The 23,156-nt window shown below is 35.4% G+C and overlaps 2 protein-coding genes across 3 annotated transcripts in view; one reads left to right on the top strand and one right to left on the bottom strand.

Annotated features, from left to right (window-relative positions):
- LOC133523315 (netrin-B-like) overlaps positions 1-23,156 on the top strand; it is a 358,018-nt gene that overhangs the window by 105,052 nt on the left and 229,810 nt on the right. The window lies entirely within an intron of this gene.
- Positions 5,250-7,281, bottom strand: LOC133523309 (bombyxin A-3-like). Its single transcript, XM_061858814.1, has 2 exons — positions 7,059-7,281; positions 5,250-5,978 (listed from the first exon to the last, which is right to left on the bottom strand). The coding sequence occupies exons 1-2, from the start codon at positions 7,205-7,207 to the stop codon at positions 5,795-5,797; spliced, it is 333 nt and encodes a 110-aa protein (XP_061714798.1). The 5' UTR covers positions 7,208-7,281; the 3' UTR covers positions 5,250-5,794.

Genomic DNA, 23,156 nt, shown 5'->3' with positions numbered 1-23,156 from the left:
ATTCTAATAAAAAGCTCGGTTCAATAACATACGTAGTCAACTCAAATTAACTTGCTAGGCTATCTTCGCCATCGAGAATTATTAATATTTAATATGGCGATGATATCTCTCCACATACTATTCTGGTTTATAACATTTAACACGACAAACTTAATTTTGCTGCTCATAAAATCTATAACTAACACTTTTACATACAAAGAAAGTAGAAGATGTTAACGATACGGGTATTGGAAACTGAAAATATGATTTGTTTTAAGCTAGCGCTACAAATTTAGCGATACCAGTGGATAAATCAGAAACTAGCTTTATTTCATACACTTTTATATCAGGATGAGGAGAGTGGCGCTTCTTTTGACCGCAAATATAACTTGGTAGCAATATAAGGTTGATTGCCTTTTAGGTATCTTCAATGTACGTTTAGATTTACTTTGGTAATGTATTTGAAATGAATTAGTTTCTAAGAACTGGTAGGAACGACTTGTAACTTGTCTACAAGTAGAGTAACCAGCTTTCAGAATTTTCGTATTAAATTAAATGAAATAATTTAATTCAGGCATAACCCTGGGTTAACGTTTGTAAATAAAACTGAAATACTAATGTTTCAGAATACAAGTTCATAAATACTACCATGCACAACATTATACTTAGGCCCTGGACAATACATTAAACTTTGATAAAATGTAATGAATTTAAAATTTAAAATATCTTATAATTTTTTTCTATGAAAATTGTGAGAGTGTGGAGATATTACATGCGCGTTGCCGACCCTTTAAAAACCTGTACACTCCTTTTTTGAAGAACTCCATGCTGTAGCCCCCCGGGAAAACCTCGGCAGGGAGCCCATTCCACAGCCGAAACGTCCGCGGGAGGAAATTCCGCTTCAACCGCACAGTACGCGACCATTTAGGCTCTAGGGTGTGAGGATGAACACTATGCCAACGGCGAGCGGTGCGGTGATAGAAAGCGCGCGTTGGCATTCTGTCAAACAATTCTTCAGAGCAAAGCGGTAGAACACACATATAAAATATTATAATTATCAAAATGGTGTCTACTGTTTTTATTTTCATAGTATTCATAATGTAAATACCCATGTGTGTTTGAAAATTACGTCTTTCGCTACCCTACAAGTAGCACTATATATTTTTATGGCTATATCCTTATGATCTGAAATTGATACTTTATGGGCAGGCCGACATTTTATGTTATAGCTGTTGTAACACAAGTATGCAGTGGCAGCTTATTAAGTAGTGATTTTAGCGCTTCTTATAGCGTGGGCAGTACTCGCAAGATGATCAGCCAGCCTAGCCAACGTGACAATCGCTATCGCTTTGACAACGAAACGCTTTGTGTCTCCCTATCATTCTTGCATATTAGTGCGACAGTGAGCTGCGTTTCGATCGCTACGGAGCGTAAGCGATTTGCATGTTGGCTACGCGGCCAGGTCTGGGGATGAAGCCAATCGAAAAATGCCAAACGAAAAAAACTATCGGGATGACAGATGCTATGAAAAGCCAGAGATTTTTTTCCGTAGGTTACGTTTTTTTTCTAAGAAACAAACGGTCATTTACAATATGCAGCGTAATTTCGTTATTTCGTTTTGATTGGCATTTTTCTATCAACTGTTACGTTGTTTTAAAGTTTATGGTGAGAGTCTATGATTTGGTTTCTGAGGTTGGCAAGACAGTTAAATAAAAGATGGCGTCAATTGATGTTCTTTTGTAATTTTATTATATTCAAAATAATGAATAAATTAACCAAACTCAGTCATTGTCGATTATCAGTTCTGGTTATACTTTACTTGCCTACTTATCTTGGTACTAGGGTTTGCAATTTGGATCCGAAATGTATAAAATTATCTGGATCTGGATCCGCGGATCGTCCCATACATTATAGATCCGTGGTGCAAACCCTAGTAGGTACTCTGATTCAAGTCGATGACTGATTCTTAATCCCAAAGTCAAATCAAGTCATGTTTTATTATGTATCACGGTTTCATATTACTATGTCAAATAAGAAAGTGATAACTGATAATACAATCACCGTCTTATCTCAGCTGCTGTTCCGATAGAAACGGAGATAACTTCGGCATTCGGGTACTTTCTACTCTACAATGTTTCTTCAAAACACGTCATATATAACGGCTGTCATCGTTAAATAGAAGAACAAAAGTATAGATAATTTCCCAACACTCCGTCGGGCATGATGTTGGTAAGTTATAAGCGGTAGCGTCAAGCGGAGCGAGAGTTATCGGGATTAGGACAGAAGATTATATAAGTACCTATCCATCACAACATTCTTAGAATGTTCTTTATATAATCTTATTATTATTCACCTATTTATGGAGTATTAAGATCATTAAAATTATAAAATAAATAAATAAATATTATAGAACATTATTACACAAATTAACTAAGTCCCACAGTAAGCTCAATAAGGCTTGTGCTGAGGGTACATAGACAACGATATATATAATATATAAATATTTATAAATACTTAAATACATAGAAAACACCCATGACTCAGGAACAAATATCCATGCTCATCACACGAATAAATGCCCTTACCGGGATTTGAACCCGGGACCAACAGCTTCGTAGGCAGGGTCACTACCCACTAGGCCAAACCGTCTAGTTACTTCGAATAATTGTGGCTATTTTAGATGAACATTTTTTGGTGTCGCTTGAATATATTTATTTATATTCTTAACGATTTTTCTGGAACCGTTGATGTTCTTATTGCATTTATTTTATAAAATAATTTTTTTGACAAAAATTTCATTTTTTTTAAGAGCTTTTATCGCTGACTGTACTTTTCTTTCCACAGTCAACTACAAGACATCAAGACTATTTAAAAACCCCAAACACAATTAGGTTGCGTTGTTTTATCGCAGTGGTTACCTCCTGTCTCCATCGTTAGATCAGCTCGATGGTACCATAGTATTGCAATGTCACCCAACTTACATATGTATGCTTCATTGGGTCGGGAAGTGGGTCAAATTTTACTTGTAAGATTTGATAACAGACAGACAGACAGACAATGGGACAGGTGAAACTAAATAAAAGCTTGTAAAAAAAACATCGTTTGACTGTTCTTAAACGTACCTTTTGGATTTTTTTTTACTTTTATACGTGTTCATGTAGTTATTTCTTTATATAATTAAATTGAAATTAAAAGTGTAATTGCCTTGTAAACAGTGTATGCAATACCTTAAGGACATTTTATCGCTTCCACTTGTGCCTTACGCCCATGACGGCGCAGCAGGGAACCTCTAATTTATTTGAAGGCTCTATTACTGACCCGGCCGTTTACACATAATGTAATTTACACTCGCACTTGTCCAACGCCGCCCTGTTTATCGGATTATTACCACAGTTTAATGATTTACTGATTGGAATTTGCATCTTAGAATACAAAAAGAACAGTTTATAGTTTATTTTTAAGCTTACTTTTTAATTTTATTTTGTAATTTTTACTTTAAGACCTAATTTTACTGTTTTTTTATACTACTTGATGAATAAAATAAATATATTTCATAACTCAAAAAAAGAAGAAAAATACCTGGAAATTGGTACCGATTAAGGGCATTTTTCATAATGTCCAAGTAAAGTCCTGAATAAGCTGCCACTTATCTGGAGAATAAAGTCATCGTTGGCCTTTCGCAATCTTTAAATAAGCTTAACTGGTAGATAAAGTGCTGTGTTGCAGGAAGTTTTATCTGGCAGTTTATTTATTTGTTAATTAACTAGGTATCCAATACTTTACTAACACTTTGTGAAACCCTAAATAAATTATAAGGTGTGCTTAAAAAAATACCCATGGAAAGTGCCCATATTTACGTCGACGTCCTATAGAATCCTTTATGAATTCCATATTAGTTTTGCACATAATTTCGTGTTCGAAAGGACGCCTATTTTTGGAATTACGATCCCCAGATCACGGGTTTTTTAAAATGCAACCAAGAAAACGCTAATATGAGAAACAAGCGAACCATTTGGATCAGGAATGTCACGAATCTCGCATTTTTCACATTCGCGAATACGAATGTTAGGGAATTTGTAGTCGTTATTATCATTCCAAATTAGAAAAAAATCTGTTAGTACATATAACGTGTGTTACCTTAGAAAGGGATGTTATAAAGTGTTGAAAATTGCTATCTACTAGTCAAAATGCATTACTTGAAAACAGTTTGCGCGCACTGCTCATACGCGAGTCGACGATACAGGACACGACCTGCGCACATTCGCATTCGCAAAACATTCGTTTCATTTTATGCGAAATGCGAAAATGATGTGAATATTCGTGACATCCCTATGTATAATAATTTGGATAATCGATGCTTTAGATGATTAATATTCTATTAGATGTTCACCACCATATGTTTTCATGCCCAAAGCGTCAAATAATACGATAAACCAACAAGGATATTTCATTTAATACGCAACTTTTTAGTAACGTAAACTAGGTACGTTTAACTCTTTAAACATTGCATTTGAAGCTAAGTCTATTACATCTCTCCTAGTTATTTAATATATAAGTATTTTAAAAAAATCATGTACACAAGTACATGTACAGGTACAGGACATACTAATAATCAGTGTTGGCCGAACGTTATTTAGAATTGACCGTTAACCATTACAAATTGAACCGTAAACTCTAACCGTCAGTTACGATTTACGGTTCAATTTATAATGGTCTTTGTCAATTCTAATTAACGTTAGGCCAACACTGATAATAATAAGAAATTTTACTATTTCATAAATGTTATAGTCTCATATCTAAAATTTGTTATGACTATTTAAACGATTTGCCTCCATTTATAGCATAATATGTAAAATAACTTTAATTATAACAGTTGCGTTTGGCATTGACAATGTTTGACCGAACGATACTTGGCGTAAAGGCTTTGCGTAGTTCATCAATATACAACTATGAGATAAATAATACAATTAATGAAAGTCCCAATTCGACTGGTCACCTCACTTATGCCCATTTATAAAAGATGGTCACGGCAGAACTTGAAAACTTAAAAGGTTTATCAATGCCGGTGAGAAAATATTTCTTGTTAAAATGAACTATTTAGTTGAGATGAAATATAGTTCTGTACCTGTAAACGAAAAAGCCCGTTACTCTTTTATTTATGGATAAAGGATATTATCTACGTTAAGTTTGCATTTTTGTTTATATTACCAAAGCTTCCAACATGTTTATTTATTTTTATACTAACCTATAACTCAAGCAAAACAGCTATCTTTTCCAAAACAACTTTAATAATAACTTAACAAAATACACGCGATAATAGACAAATTTACAAAAAATAATCGAGTGCAAGATGTTTGATATATCATTTTGTCATAATGTAAAGGTTTTTGAATTTTATCGGTAGTCCATCGCATCAACGAATATTTAGAGACTCCGCATATTGATCAAAAAAGTCAATTCTGACAAAAAATGTACCGAAATTGCAGGTCGTAAAAGTAACTAAAACATAAAAGTAATTGACCTAGTCATACAGTGCCCCGCGAGTTGAACCTGGCGCAAAAATGCCCATCATAAACACCGGACTGCCACGTTCGATGACGATGGCCAACCTTTGTACTAGGTACAAAACACCGAGAGTCTCAAAGATTCTCAAAGAAAGAGGGGTCTTAAAACTTTGAAGCGGCGGACAACAATGACATGTGTCAATTATTATATTTTGTAAAGATACATTTACCAAACAATGCAAAATTAACCTAAAGCTCTAAACACTACTCAAAAACCATATTCATAAAACCATTGCCGTTAGTCCGTCAAATTAGCAGTAACTCAGCAGTGTTGGGATGGAGCACGAGTTCTGGCAGCATTCCTCGATGATGCCTCTCTTGCCGCGCCCCATGTCTCTGGCCAGGCCCCGGTCCGTGTGTCGGTCCAGGCTTCGGGATATCCAGGGCCAGCTGAACTCTGGCTCGTAGCCCAGATGGATGGAGTTGTAGTCTGATCTGTGGAGAAAGAGGGCCATTTTTGCAACGATTTAGTTTTTTATTAGGCATTATTGTAGGTTAGGTGTAATAACGTCCTATAATATTTATTATTTATTTATTATTTATTATTATCACGCTAATGGTCTAACTAAAGAGAATGCCGAAGACCGTGCGAAGTGGAGGAGAAAAAGTAGGAAAGCGGACCCTGGGCTCCGAAGCAGTAGCGAAAGATGCAACTGGGATAAACGTTGAGATGAGAAACAGAGAGGTGTTATTTTTTGTTTTGTAGAAAATTTTATATGACTTAGAAAGAGCTCATGTGTACCTACAGTTAGTTATAACACACTTCCAAATATCTATTTTAGTTGATATTTGGCAATCCATAATAACAATGATATTACAATAAATAATGCTAACATGGATGACGTCGAAAGTTAGGTTCGAGTAGCTAAAAAAGTAGCTTCCAGATTCATATTAACTTAGTTCATAAATGTCATTGTTTTGATTATCGTTCCATTTGGAAAATATTAAAGTCGAAATCCTAATTCTAATCCAAGTCATGTGCATCCCCTACCAACTAAATAGTCATTAGCTATGTGTGAAAAAATCTAGGCGATTAAATAAAACTGTGCTGAATTGAAGTAAAATGGAAATTATCACTAGAAATATATCACAGGCATAATTCCGCCTTTACTATGATAAAAGAGAAATATATATATAACTCCTTATAAGATTAATAAAGTCTATCAAAAAAACGTGCCTCAAAAAATCAAGAAAAAGAATAGAATCTCGACTCGAAATAAGAATAGATGGCGACACCGTTTGATATTCAACACTAATCAGTGAAAGAACATGGGCCAAATAGCCTATGTCATTCTAAAAGTTTTAGTCCTGTGTCGAAAAATGGCAGTAAATTTACTGGACTACAAAATATATTTGACAATATGCCTCGATACTCAATTCTCTTTGCTATGATTTGAAGTCAAAACCTCGAGATTCTTAAGTAAAGTTACTACCGTATTGGTCAGGAGGCCATTGAAAGTTTAACTAGAATTTACAATGATTAAGCTTTTAAAAAATACAAATAAGATTTCTTACCTCTTGTCATATTTCTGCTGATAACACAGCACAGCCATCGTTTGAGCAAGTCGCCTACCACAGTATACTTGAGGAGTATCCTCAGACTGACTGTATACGGACACAAAGAACATAACTACAGAGAAGAACAAAGAATATTGGACCTTCATGTTTGTATTCGTTTTAGGGTTTTCGTGTTGATCGTTACCACAGATAACCGAGGAATGTGCTGAAAGCTTCTGATCTCCCGTATTTATACCATTATTCTAATGAATACACGATTCAGTGAACACTGAGTTACCTTAATGAGAGGTGAATATGTGAAAAACACGTGAAGCGGGTTAGACGATCGGTAATAGGGGGTGATGGGCTGTGAAAGACTTTTGTCCTCACACATCTAATACACCCACGGTGACAAATTTGACAAGAATGATAACAATAATTTAAATTTAGATTAGAACGTCTTGTAATTAAGAGTACCACTGTTACAGGCTCGTCGTATCAGGGCTCCGTAAATATGTTATATTTCAGGACTTCAACATGTTTAGCTGTTGATTGATTATGTCCGTACAATGTACAAAGTACGAGTTCATGTGTATAACTGTGTTTTTGCTCACTTACTTTAATTTTTAAGTGGTAAGTACATATTCATTACATCCTATCTACCCAATGCTTGTCTAGAAGAAATGGTAGGGATACCCTCCTACAATTTAGGAGGGATTTAAATCTTCTTGGATCAGCGGTGTAGGGTTAGAGCCGACGTAGCTTTATTTGACGTTCATTAGCGTATTGTAATATGCCTACTTGGAAAATAAACTATCTTTATCTTTATAAAGCTTTTTAGCATCTTTAGAACAGTGGTAACATTTTTATATTGCATTTTAATTTCAGTGTACACAATTGTAAAATCAATGAGAGTATAAATCTATCCCTTTTTAATAGAAATGGAAAGGTAAATAGTTCAAATTTAATCTTAATATTCTAGTGAACTTTTTTTACATCTTTGGCCTTATTTTGACTACCCATCTGGTGGTCAAATTGACAGTTTAACAAAAGAAATGCAACCCGGAATCTTGCAAAACACCCGGTTACCACCAAATGAACCCTAACATTCTCCATTCATTGCACCAGACAATGCCTACAATCAGTTACATTGCATGAATTGCACTTTCTGTTGTAAAGCGGTTGAGCTACAAATATCAATCATCATTATTTCAATAGATACAAGGAAGCAAGCCACTTAAGTTTCCAGGATTTGATAGACGGTTCTGAGTATGTCTTATTTTGATAGACGTGTAAGCATGCCGGCATTTATGCAGACTAATCAATAGTATTATGTACATATATGTTATATCTCTATATCCCTCTGGATACTGGCGGTGCGGCTAATCCTGTAGTGGTAAGTTCAAACCATAGTAACAATGAGTTTCTTGGGAGTCACTTATGTATTTACTATGTACTCACTATGTATTTTCTGCCAGAAGAAAGAAATGAGACAGTTAGCAATAAATGCAATAATTTACCAATTGTTCATGCAGACTGACTCTTTTTTATGGCAAATTGGCCCATGCGAAATGGCAGATCAAAAATTATGGCGAATGACTTAAAGAAGCTCTGTGTCTTAGAGTGGACGAATTATGCTGATGAAGATTTATTACAACAACTAAAGGTGACGTTACGTTATTGTCAAATTCATTGATAAAATGAATGACGTTCGCCGCCGCTTTACTGCCGCGATTATGACGTTCAATCTGAATCTCATTTTATCAAGGCAATTAAGAGATACACCGTAAATGATTCACCGTGTGAATTCTACACCAGTAATGTAACCTTTATAGTCAACTATGGTACACGAAACTAGCAAATCTCCGGAGAGGGAATAACTTAATCAACTTTAAAATATCTGGCATTAATAAAAACAATTCCTAATACCTAGTCGTATTGTACATAAGGATATGTGAAAATACAGAAGCATGGTCGCGTTTCCTAATCCTTCAAACGCATAGAAACAAAACAGTCATAAATATTTCTAAACCCGCTAACAATTTGAAAACAATAACTTATAAAAGGAACAATCACCAGTAAAATTAAATCCAACAAGCTTTGTTCTCAAATTGCGGGAAAACAATAAAGTGCTCGGGAAGAATGAGGAATCGCGCTTACTGATGTGACGTTGCCAGCAATATTGCCGGTCAAGGGTTAAATTCCAATTGCGACTGCATCGCGTTGCATTGTTTCTGGCTATATTGCCGCTGACAACCTAAGTCACTGCCACTATTTTTGATATTTGCAGAGCTATGCGGCGTATCGTACATAGCAAGCAATCATGCAGTTCCAATGGAACGGGTTAAACCCACTAGTTACCACCAAATTGTTACGAGTGGTAGTTACTGGGATTTTTTCCCAGTAGGTAACACTGGTAAAAGGTGGGAGATTTTTTTCCCAGTAGTTACCACCAAAATGGTGTTAGAGTTCAAGACTAATTAAAACAATAATTATTTTGATCACTTTCAAGGCAGTTTATTGAAACGCTTATAATTATTAGCACACCATATTTATACTGTTTTTATTAATATTGAACACTAACAAAATTTTGGTGATTCCACTAGTTACCACCAACTTGGTTTGGTTTAATTTTTGTCCCAGTTGGTAAAATGTGAGGAAAAAAATTCCAGTAGTTGCCACTGGTAACAACTGGGTTTAACTAGTGGGAATAACCCAATGGATTGGTCCCTGACCCAATTCAATCATTTTGTTTAGTCAATGATGGACTGGTATAGCATTTTGTCCTTCATCCATTTGTAGAGGTGCTTTCATGCATTGTGCCGTAAAGTTTAAATAAACAAGGGAATACTGAATATTCTATAATTATTGTAAGTTTTTTTAAATAACAAACTGTTGGCATAATACTTGAACATATTCATGTGACGAAAACTTCGCTAAACCGTCAAACAAAATTCCTGTTCTGTCACATGCGAAATGCGTCATCTGGCGGGGAAAAAACCAACCTAAACAGGGCCTCAAGACTGTTTTATTAACGATGACAAAAAAGCTTTCATGTTTAATCACGTTTTAATACTCAGTGACATTCGCGAAAGATATTAATTATGGAACTGGGTTCTTTCTGGTACAAAAAATTTGTAACCGGAAAGTGCCGCAGGAAATGTACCTACGTTGAATTTGTTCATTCGTAAATCTGAGTCTTGATATAAAATGCAGGAATTCATTGTGTTAAATTATTAAATGTAATAAGGTTATTCGGAATAAGACGGAAATGGAATACCTTAGTTTACAGGTAAAACGTCTTTATGCCTTGTTTTGTCGTAGGTACCTCTTTATTTTTTTCTTCCTCGTGTTGTCCCGGCATTTTGCCACGGCATATGGGAGCCTGGGGTCCGCTTAGCAACTAATCTCTAGAAATGGCATTGGTGGTGGTTGGGTTGGTGGAATTGGTGTTGGTGGTGGTTGGTAGGTAGGGTTGGGTAATTTTTACGAAAGCGACTGCCATCTGACCTTCCAACCCAGGGTTGTAAGGTAAGTCGCAGGTACCTATATTTTGTCAAAATGATATTTCCGCGCTTGTAGATTTCAGACATTCAGAATCAATAGTAGCTGATGAAATAATGCTCCAAAACCACATGGGGGCTTAGCCAAGATGGCAATCGTACATTGCCAAATGCTAATCGCGAAAAAAAAAATATCGGCATGACTGATACTACGAAAAGTCATGTGACTATTTCCATACATCATTTAAGTTTCAATTGGCGTTTTCTATCAACGTTTGTCATCTTGGCTAGGCCCCCTGCCACCCTGGAGTACCTAACTCCCTACCTCTCCAAATAAAAATTTACAGGGTGAAATTGTTGTTTGACCATACTGGGTGGGTCATACTGAACAACTTTTTCTATAAAAATCTGCTGTTCCATAGAAAACATAGACATATGACTCACCAAAATATATGAGACGGCAGATCCTTATTTCGCGATTTCGGAGTTGGTCCCATAGTAAAAGTTGTTCAGTATGACCTATATATCCACCCCTCAGCGTATGGTCAAACATGACAATTTCACCCTGTATATCTTCCAAACAACCTTAATTTTACATAAATCTTGTTTTTGGGTCTGCATAAAATTAAACGGGCCTCCAGACTATGACGTCAACACGCAGACTGTGTGGGTAGATCTCCATTTACACCTGAAATCACAATCAGGTCGACCTCATCCTAACACGAGCGCATATTAATGAACCAGTTCAGTATAAAAGCCACACATCTTCTTGCAATTCCGCACTTTAAATCCTTCGGTCTAGTAGATCACAAAGGGAATCAACATGAAGATCCAAGTACTCCTGGTTCTCGCCTGCTTTTGCCTCGTCAATGCTGATGACCAACGTTACTGCGGCAGGCACTTATCTCAAACGCTAAGGGATCTGTGCCCTTACCTATCTTCTGGGATGGTAAAGCGCTCACCGCAATATGGCTTCCAGAGTTCTAGAAATACCTTGGAGTCGTGGAAACCTGATTTCTGGCCTTGGCTGCTTCCAGCACCTCAAGTGCTACATGGAAGCAGGCGCAAACGGCAGGTGGTTTCCGAATGCTGTGATAAGTCCTGCTCCGTGGACGAGCTACTAACGTACTGTCCTTGAAATTTTTAAAGATAATCTAGGAGTTCCAGGAGTACAGAAATGTGAAGATATAATTAATTATCTATATTTGTTGAATTAATAAATAACAAGTTATTCTATACTGAAGTTTTATTTGGCTAGTGCATCTGGTAAGGGGTCGGATTCACCTGGAACTTTGTTCCATAGTAAATGAAATCGTATATGATTTAGACTATTATTTCCCTCTCGCTGCAGTTTGCGCCGATTTCTATTTTGTTGTCGATTTATTTTGGTCAGATATTTATAAAATTTAATTAATAGATAAAGTTTTCTATTATTTATATTTTCGTAAGTCAACTCAAATTTTTATAATTTTTTGTACCATATTGGAATACTTTCCATCCAGAAAGAACTCTTCAAATCAGCCAAATTTTGTTCCAAATCTAGCGAAATCAAACACAAAAGTTCCGTCGATTTCTTTTCTTATTTATAAACAATAATAATCCTTGTTAGAAAATAGCAATGTTACAATTAGGGTTTGCAATCTGGATCCGAAACGTATGAAATTATACGGATCTGGATCCAGATCCTCGGATCTTCCTATACATTTCGGATCCGACGTGCAAACCCTAGTCACAATGTTTATTTATTTATTTAAACTTTACTACACAAACAAAGAAAAATGTATAAATGGCGGACTTAATGCCAAAATGCATTCTCTACCAATCAACCATTGAGTCAAACAGAGCATGTATGTTTGTATGTTATGTGTCAGACATGTGTTCTTATGCTTAAAATGTATTTGCTCCAATAATTGTTAACAAATAGCGTGAAGAAAAATCTTCCAAATAACTAAATTAAATAGTAACCACGAATCACATAAGTAGTTTTATATTTACAATATACAAATTATAGAGATTGCTCTTACCAAGCCCACATTCACCGTTTTACAAATTTATGTAAATAAGGCCTTTCCATCAGTTTATAACTCAAAATTATGGCTAGTCTTGAGCAAATGGTGGCTCATTATCGTCGTTATAAACGTCTTTGGAATGTCTCGAGTATCCATCTATTCAGAGGAAATTGTGTAGTCTAATAATCGTATCTCTATCATTATTTGAACCTTAGATCTATAGCAATTCTTCATGGTCGGAGGTTACTGTGATTCTGGTCTTCTAGCATCGAGGTTGTAAGTTTTGAGAATATTAGCTGCCGTGGGATAGATTATGGATCAGTGCATGATATTATCGTGTTATCTAAATTGATGGTAAATAAAGAAAGTAACTTAAAGAAAATAGTTAATGTTGAACGGTAAGATTTGCCTGAATAAGATCATGAAGTTGATATGCACCATAATTATTGGGGGATTTAACAAAATAGTCTGCCAATTTTGGGAGGGGCACGTCAAATGTATGGCTATTTCTACGTTACGTGCCATGTCAGATAAACGTCAGTCCATACAATATATATGACCATTGGCCGTGGTTTTCGACAGAGGAGTAAGCTCTTAAAGGCGACTCCAGTTGTTAAATCTTTCAAACTACAATTACAAAAAATGTTTTTCTTGACATTTAAGATAAAACCGAACTGAGTGCTTAAAGGTGACATTCCGATGTCAATACCCTTGATAAAATGAATGGCGTTCGCCGCCGCATTACTAACGCAATTATCTTCTCTTTCTCTCTTTTCTCAGCATATTTGCGTTCACTGCTGAACCATATGCCTCTTTTATAGATTTCCATGTTGTTCTGTATGCGGCGGTTCTATGCCAGGTAGGCCCTGCCGTCTTTCTGATACTAACGCAATTATGATGTTTATATCGTCACATCCTAACATCTAGTTGACGTCTGGACGTCACCTTTATAATCATCGAAGTTAAGTTAAATGGAACTATTGTTTATTTGTGACCGAAGCCGGCAATCAAAACTTCCTATTTTGTTGCTTGCTATAAGGACATCACATCTGTCTTAAGGACAGAAGTTTATGAATAAGAATAGTTTAACTTTCTAAGCTAAAGGCAGTCATATTGCTAAGTACCTGTCCCACTTGATTCGTCTCTTCTTCCTCGCGTTGTCCCGGCATTTTGCCACGGCTCATGGGAGCCTGGGGTCCGCTTGACAACAGTTGATTTGTGTATGAAATCAAATCGTTTGATATGATGTATATGTATATATCAAACGATGTAAAGATGAGGTTAACCGAGGCCGAGATTGGATGCCAATTGTCACATAATTGCATTGCAATCCCTACAGTCCACTCTATAATCACATAACGGACCCAAGCCCAAAGTATATTGACGTGACACAGGTTTTGACGACCGGTCTGGCCTAGTTAGTAATGACCCTGCATATGAAACCGATGGCCCTGAGTTCGGATCCCGGTAAAGCCTTCTTGTGCTTACCTACTATGTACGTGGCATAGTCAATTTGTCTAAGAATTTCCTAATGTTTATTATTTTTTCATTCATACATTGCAAATGGCGAACACACGCACAAATAATTAATAGAATCAGGCGTTACTTTGCGGAAATCCATGCTTATTAAAGCAAGAACATTCATATTCATTCTGCTCATCATTTTACATAAGTTTTGTTTTCGTTGTAAGTAAAAATGCTTAACGGCTCAGAAAAGATCAACATGTAAATACTTTGTCAGACCTCTACAAAAAGGGGCCAAACTGAAAACCAGCGCTGGACGCCAGTCTAGCATATGCTGAGCTTGGTACCCACAGCCAACATGTCTTGCTAATTTTGATTACCAATTAGTTTAGACAATAAGTTAGTACTTAACCTGGAATAATTTAGTACATACTTAACCTAGACTTTATGTATTGTTTGTATTGTTTTTCTTTGTATCATCATGTTTTGGCAATAAAGTGATTTGATTTGATTTGATTTGATTTGAAGAAATATTATTGTGCTAATCCGCGATAAAATGACGTGCTAGTCAATCAGTGCTAACTCGTTATACTTACTTGCGTATTTTTACATGCAATTAATGTTCCCACCCTCCCTCCGCTATATATTAAAAAATATATATTAATACAAAATAATATGCAAATAAATATTAAATATTAAATATTTATTTGCGTATTATTTTTAATTTAGTGTTATTTTAATGAACACGCGCACATTTTTACGCGGATGAGTGAAGCCTTGCTACGCACCTAATGTTTCTTTTTGTCTTGCCGAAAGGGTTTAATATACCTAAGGTTTTTATTCCTCACTACTGTCAAATCTTACAAGCCGTTGATAATCGCTTGTCCAAATCTGTCATGTCCATATTGGTGTTTGTTAGTAAGAATCAAAATTTAAAAGAAAGCTTATTTACTTACCTTTGCTTAAGTCCATGGGCGACGGTGACCGCTTCCCATCAGACGGCTCGTCTGCTCGTTTGCTAACTATCACATAAAAAAACAACTAAAGTTTTTTTCAGTTCAGTATGAAAAAGGCTCCAGCATCAGCGCAAAACATTGGAAAACGATTTCGCATTGCAATATAGTAGCTCTGGATAGCCAGACATGTGCCTTTTACAGCCTTGTAAACACCGATAAATGCTCCATAAACATAAACACAGGCTTGTTAACACTGTCAATAAACAGACCGTTACTGCCTGCTATTTATCGCTTTTCAGTTAGGTTTTCATATTAATTTAGTTCCGTAAAACCACCTAACTACATAACCAGTCCAGTACCTACTACAAAATGATCCACTAATTCAAAATGCAATGAAGTATAATGAGCGTGCATAAACTGTAGGAGGCAGCACATGAGACGTCAGATTTTTGGCGCTAGAGGTGTAAATGTCAAGTTTATGCTTCCAATGCCATTGACAGGTAATACGACAACTATAGCGAGTGTATCAAAGGTTATCAATCCTAACTATTTTTCAATTTCAGTGCCAATTAAAAAACCTGCAATCATTAGTTTTGGTTTATTCGTATAATATATGTATATAGGACAGCCGTCGATGTCACTAGAAAAAGACAGCAAATTCAAAATCTGAAGGTAACATACATACATAATAATAACATACATAATAATTGGCTGATGATCATATCATAAACCGTCTATGATGTGTTTAAAAACCGCAAATTATGGCAACCCTAAAGATAAACTGTTTAGTTACAACTAATGTCTTATCTGTGAGTTATTGTTACGTAATAATAACGTCGATATATATTAATAATGATATTCAAATTTCGAACATCTCTGAAAAACAATGGAAATTTATTTGCCCTCATTTTTAGTGTCAGTCAAAATGGCGTTCTATGGAAGTACTTGTTTGTTTTTTAGGCTTAGAAAAAAGGTAAACTTGACATGCCTTTTTATTGAGAAACGAAAAATTGAAAAAATTTATAGTCTAGTAAATAAAGAAGATTGACAGCTGGCCATACAACACCGCGAGAATAGTCTATATTATGGAAGGCAGAGGCAAGGAACAGAAAGTCCTTAGGCAGAATTGTTGCAAAAGTGTCCAGCTGTCAGCTATAAATAATAGTTCCAAATCTCTCCAAGTAGCGCTAGTGTAGCTAAGAACCTAGGCGTTATTGACGGAGTGAAGTGCGCTGTCTATGATTAGATTTTTTTCTCAAGTATTCTAGGTATTGTAGCGCCACCTATTTATGGTTTTTTGTCGGACACTTTTTGGTATATGGAGATTTTGTTCCTTGTTCTACCTTCCGTAGTCAATATATTTTAAACGTCAAACTTGATGAAATTATGACGTTTACTTAACACTTACACTAGCTGGGCTATCAAGATCGTTGCCAACTTAACTTGGTCTGACTCTATTTGCGTACGAAAACTGCCACCATACATACGGCTATTTATAACTTCTAAACGTAAAATGCTCTTCGGAAATCTGACCGCAGTTATTCACAAAAGTAAATTTCAAGCGTTTTGAGACCTTGGAAGTTTAAAAATCTTTTAACTAGATGGCGCTATTAAATGAGGATATGCCTAAAATACTTTTATTAAAAGCATAATATGCTTTACTTGTGCATATGGTAGCGGCCAGATGTTGAGAAGTCTTAAAAGCAGTAGGTGAAGGTATACGTATAAAGCTAAAATGAAGAAAAATAAAAGTCGCGCGAGGATTTAATTTGGTAAGTCTTGTCCCAATAAGATCTTCGTTTCTCCTACACTCGTAGGTTGAAAGTTTTTCTTTTATACCAGGTAATTTCAGCACAGCCATAAAACCTATATACATATCTAGCTATTAACCTCAATGAGCGATTAGACGTTTAGGTAAGACAATTTAGACATGTATCCGACCTATAGTAATAAAGTGAGTATCTTCTGAAGTTGGTAACAAAAACGTCACATACCTGTTAATATAGTAATGTTTAGTTTTAATAGTTGCCCAATTTCACAGTAAATGTCGCTGCAGGCTGCTTCACGCTATTAAGATTTTTTTACAGCCGCTTACAATGTAAATTTCCGAATAAATGAGTGTTAAGTTGTTACAAAAGGCAATAAAAGTGGAGTGCAGTGTAGTGAGTGGTCACTAGCTGTAGATCCCATGCAAATAAAATACGTGTGAATAATTAATATCGAAATTTTTATGCTGCCACCGAGCATTTTTTCTCAAATAAAACGCTCAAACAAAGATAAATTACGCTCTCCGCTACTTTTCTGCTGATCGTTTACGGTGGGACAGCTACCATAGTACTGGCTAAACTACATCGCAGTGGGTATTTTTTCTAAATTGTTTTACTGATAGGACCTCGTTATCAGCTCTAATGAATGACCGAGATAACGGAATGAGATTTATTCAATACGCTCATTCATTGAACCACAAATAGAATCTGAAGCGAATGAAAACAGTAATTATTAGTTTTAGATAACTTATCATCTGATGTCGATAACTTTAATTTATAGGTATTTATAGGTGATTACATAAATTAAAATAAAAAACAAAAACAAGAAGTTAAGTGCAAAGAAAATCAAAATTGCATCTATAGTCTGTCAAGCCATTTCCGTCAGTAGAAAGAAAGCGGCAAATTTAAAAAAATGTGTGCGCGAAGGGTAATCGGGCCAAAGAAATTTTGAATTTAGCGCCTTTTTCTACTGACAAAGTTGTTTTTATCGTATCGTATCGTTGTACGACCCTGGTCATCACTTAGGCTTCTACTACAGCAGAGGTGATCTGTGATAGAACGGGCTTGCTATTCAAATATAATAAGTAGAGAAATGAATGCAAAACGATCAGATCTCTTCGTGGATCGTGCTTCGATAATCCGTCGATGCGGAGGTGTGAACTGCGTAGGCGCAAGCTACAAACGAAACGCGATTGATTATACGTCTATAATATTTAACTATTTTAAAGGATGACTCACAGTAGAACGGTCCGGGTCCGATCCAAGACGTCCTACACTTCAGTTTTCTATAGAAAGCATCGCGTAATTACCGATTACCCGTCATAGAAGGAAGCCTCAGGTCGGACCCGGACCGTTCTAGCGTGAGTCATCCTTAAGAGGGAAGCACGTGATCGTCCACACAAAAAGAGAAAATGTGTTTCTACTTCTAAATATTTTCCACTATCCATGTTTTCTCAGAATTTTATTGATACATTGAAAAACTAGGTTTATACTTAGGATTCCTTTTTTTTTATTAGCAAAACTAAAAAAAAAGAAAATCCAAAAAACTAAACCTAAGTATAAAGGTTTGTAGTTTTCGCTTTTTCGAAAAAAATAAATAAATTAATATATTCTAGGTTTATAGGTTTCGCTTGTTTGGAAAAAAAATTAAAAACCTATAAACCTAGTTTTTTATTGTGTCAATAAAATCCAAAAAATCATGGAGAATGCAAAATATGTATTTAGAAGTGGAAAAACACTTTCTCTTTTTTTGTATGGCCGAGTACGTGCTATGCTTCCTCTTATCATTAGGCGGTAAGCAGTCTCTGTTTAGTTTTTGATCTGCTATTTTTATAGATGGGCTGTATATTCCGCTCTAATTCTTTTGTCTTACACCACAACCGAGCTGCATTGCGCGCGCGCCTCACTCCGTCCAGTCACGAGTGATGACTTTTAACAGCTCGATGATGGGATCAGCCGTCAGTTATTAAATAGATACCCTTTTAATGGTACAAATTATTGCCTCTCTAAACACCTATAACCGGTGCTACGGCTTTTATTTCTCTGTGTTATGCTTCTGGTGTACTAAGATTTGGACCAAGCATCTACTTATAACTCACACCGAGATTTTAGTATTTCGCGACTGAAGGCCCAATTCGAACTTTATGATACTTCAAGTGGCGTACTGGAAGAGAGGCCTATGCTCAGCAGTGGGCGATAAAGGGCTGATATGATGATGATGATGATGAAATATTAGGTCTAGATACGATATGCATCAGATATGTCATCGTATCTAGACCTAATATTTGACGTACCTATCTTAAAGTTCGAATCGGGCCGTCATTCGGTTTTGAGTTATAGGTCCTCAAAGGAATCCATAAAGTTTAAAATGTTACCAATAATCTCAGAACAAATTACAGAAAATAAAGAAAACTTTTATTTAGAAAATAAAAAAACTTTCTCAATTTTGGAAACTTTTAAAAGGCATATCAGCATCCAGAACTATGGCATTAGCTCGCAATGTAGTCAGTATTAATTAAATAATATTCTCATAATTAATAAAATGCTTTTTTATCGATCTCGACTGCAATATAAGTACTGTAAAGGGAGGCGCCTAATTGGGCTGGATGATGAACACTCGACGTAGTTTTCTGACTTTATATTTTTTTATAGCAGCTAGATTAACAATATCGACTACTCTTAATCACTGCCAGTTCTGCCACCAACGGAATGCCAATTCTTTATTCCTCTAGCAGTGCGATAGTTCTGAATTCAAATATATAAATGTTGCCAGTCATCTACGAAAAGACTGTGAAGGTTTCAAACCTTCACAGTACACAAAGATGAAAATTTTATAGATTACGCAATACATATAGTATTTCTTAACTAGCTTAACAATGTAAAAACAACAACTAATTTTGTATTCGGACACAAGATTACGTGATTAAGTTATTAGATACTGATTTAAAAACAAGAAACTATAGACAATAGCCCACTCACAAAGCCATAAACTTTCATATCATTGTTTATTACCATAACCTTTGCCAGCGTCGGTGTGCCCCCGGCTTTATCTCTGGAATTTTAAAGTGTGGCAACACATCGTTAATCAATCTAAAGATGGTAATTTTTATGGCGGAATTTACATATATTTTTATGTTTTATTATTATATTTACAACCGTTAAAACTGCGTTTATATTGACGTGTTACAAGAGCGATTAGAAGGCGTTTTAAATGTAAATGGCTCTGTTTGGCATAGTCTAAAGTAAATTCGCATGCGTTGAGTATAGGCCTCTTTAAACGTCACCGATAATCCCATTAATAATGCAATTTGTTGCAGTCTGTAGAAGCCTTAAGACCTCGGTCTCCGGTGGACACCGTACGCTGCGTATAGTATCACATTTTGTGGGTAAATAGCAACATTTCTTAATAAAGAAATAGAGCAAGTTATCGTCCATACAGGAAGAGAAATTGTTATTCCTATTCTAAATATTTTCCGTTCTCCATGATTTTTAGTATGTTATTTACATAATGAAAATCTAGGTTTATAGGTTTTCCTTTTTTTCAAAAAAGTGGAACCTATAAACCTAGAATATATATAACTGAAGCGATCGACATCAAAATTAGAGTGATTTGTTAAGAATTAGTTAGTGGAACCGTTTTCTCCCGAAATGGTATTTCATAGAAAAAGTACCGTTATTTCGGTAGGATCGCAAAGCTATTCTTCCCTCTTAAGATGACAGTCAACCGAGTACCGAGTACCGAGGTCTAAAGGTGTCTTTTACATGTAATCTTACATAAATTAACCTAGTTCCACAGTAAACTCAATAAGGCTTGACAGATCTAACTGCAAATCATAGTTTCCTACCAAAATTGACAAACCGGACTTTAAAAATTGCCATATTCGCAATACTTCCCCTCAAGCATTTTAATGTCCTCATTACGCATATTCACATCATCATCGCATTTTAATCTGACCAATGTAACTATGTCGCAGGTCGCACAGATATAAAATAAACCGACAAACCGACATGTTTTATCGTTAGTGTGTGATACGACGATAAGATGCAAGTGTGGTGTGTAAACTGGGTTTAATGTCTTACTTGGAATTTAATTCAATTGCAGATGTAAAATGGTAATAGAGAAAATTCTTAAGCTGAGAATAAAATTCCAATTTTGTGTTTTCTTTTGCGATCTTTTTCTTTTTTTTACAAGCTTTTATTAAACTTGCCCTGTTAGTATGTATGAAGGTGTGGGTTTTAACACTTTGAAGCTAAATTTGATCCCGATTCAGCTGAAAATTTGCAAACATATGTAAGTCGGGTGACAATGCAATATTATGATACCATTGAGCTGATCTGATGATGGAGACAGGAGGTGGCCATGGGAACTCTGTGATGAAACAATGCAACCTAATTGTCTTTTGGATTTTTAGAATTGTGTCGATCAGATTATTAGTTGCCTGCGGGAAGAAAAGTATAGTAAAAGATAAAAACTTGTACCAAACATGAAATTTTTGCCAAAAACTTTTTACCTAATTATGAAATATTCATGTCTGTCAAGAGTAGTAGAGGCTTGAATTAAACGGTACACTGCACTTAATCACGTTTATTAGAGAAAAACTTAAATTATCACATTTTCAGATAGGAAGAGAGAGGGTGGAACGGTGTTGCCACACGCAGGAGGCGACTATTATATAAAGACGTTTCTGCACGCTCTGATATCTAATTTAGGTGTGTTTCACACAATGTCTTTGGTACTTATAGTATTTCAGTATTTCTAAAGTTGAAGTTCCGAAATGGCGTCATTTAGTAGACTAGGTTTTTATGTCCTTATGATCGCTAAACCTTGTTTTTTTAGCATCAGAAAAAGGGTTAACAATGTTACCGTATATTTTTATTGAAAAACTCTTTTGAAAAATAAGCCTCAGCAAATATATAGCAAGAACATAATAATCACATTAATAAAAAGACGCGTCAATATTATTTACCCTTTTTCTAATAAAAAAAAAAACGAAATATAATTAAGTAGCTACTTACATTTAGCACTAACATAACTGACTTAAAACACACTTTGTAAACAAAACTACTCATATTTTAAAGAAAATATTTAAAATCTGTCTATTGAATAAGCAGACGAGGTCAAAAGTCAACTAAACCAGACAGCACTTTTAAAAAAAGGCTGAGACATATTTACTTACCTAACCTTTTTGACGCTAATGACGGATATATCCGCAGCGTAAATCTAACGCCGAAGTCGGATTAATCCGACCACAGAGCAATATAGATCTACGTGCATTTGCATACTGTTCACTTTCAATTTTTGACACTTCGGTGACGTGGCGTCCGAATGACAGCTTTTGTGTTTAACACGGCGTTGAAAAGGTTAATACTTCTTTAAAAAAACAGGAATAACTTGTCAAAAAATATACATTGCCAAACATTGAGAAGCTTGCGAGCTGGAATTATTATTATGGCTTCACGTAATCATAATCATAATCATTTTATTTGTAAACCCAATTTATACGTCAACATTATGTATAAATTTATAACTATTAATTAATTAGTTTAATCTTTCATGAATATCATGAAATAAACATTTAGACATTAATATTCGAACACAATTTGTTTCTGCAAGTTACGGCATACAAATTACTCTTTATTTTAAAATATGTAGGTATACCTACATCCACAAAGGACATGATTAGAAGTTAAGGTAGAAATTGTGCGTTCCTATCGCTGAAATTTAATTCAATTCAATTCATTTATTAATATCCGTTTGCTAATGATCTCATATAACATTAGAATTACACACACAATATGACAACTCTTGAAACCAAAAAGACAACGCTATTAAAGCCTGACCAGTAATATATGATCACGCGCCATATTGCGGAATTTCATTGGAACTAAATTTTTCATACTAAACTGAACTGTCACCCTATACATGAGAATAACAGCGCCCTCTTGACAATTATCATAAATTTCTGGTCGGACTTTATTTATTAATAAACAGACCCATATGAGAAATTAGGTTTATTAGAAATATACTGTACTTTTTAAACGTAAGAAATATATTGGATAGGTAGCCGGAAAACTCGCGAAATGTTTGAATAATGTGATTAGCTTTTGTTAGTTGATATTGCTTCTGACATTCTCCTTTACCAATGGCATCTGAACAGACAAAATTGTATTAAGTGCTAATTTTCCTACAATAATCTTAACTTTGAGTAAGTTAAGATAATTCTACCATCGTTTCTTTACGCCTAAAAACTTTCAAGATTGACAAAACCCCGCGCGAAACTTAAGCAATAACCTAAAAGCCGTCTCGAAACTTTTTAAACGTCGAACGTTTTGAATGGCAACGTTCGCTGCCTTCGGAAATAATGAATTGCTCATTGTGCATTCAATACGGAACAGGCGGGCTGTTGAAAGTCGCCTG

This window comes from Cydia pomonella, chromosome 12 (assembly GCF_033807575.1).
Source record: "Cydia pomonella isolate Wapato2018A chromosome 12, ilCydPomo1, whole genome shotgun sequence".
Lineage (NCBI taxonomy): Eukaryota > Metazoa > Arthropoda > Insecta > Lepidoptera > Tortricidae > Cydia > Cydia pomonella.
This window is presented reverse-complemented; position numbering and strand designations above follow the sequence as displayed.

What these genes read in the sequence shown, in the direction of transcription:
- LOC133523309 (XM_061858814.1), bottom strand. Translation starts at nt 7,207, where the DNA reads ATGAAGGTCCAATATTCTTTGTTCTTCTCTGTAGTTATGTTCTTTGTG. An exon ending in CAGCAGAAATATGACAAGAG is followed by an intron (nt 5,979 to 7,058) that starts GTAAGAAATCTT and finishes CTTTCTCCACAG; the next exon opens with ATCAGACTACAACTCCATCC.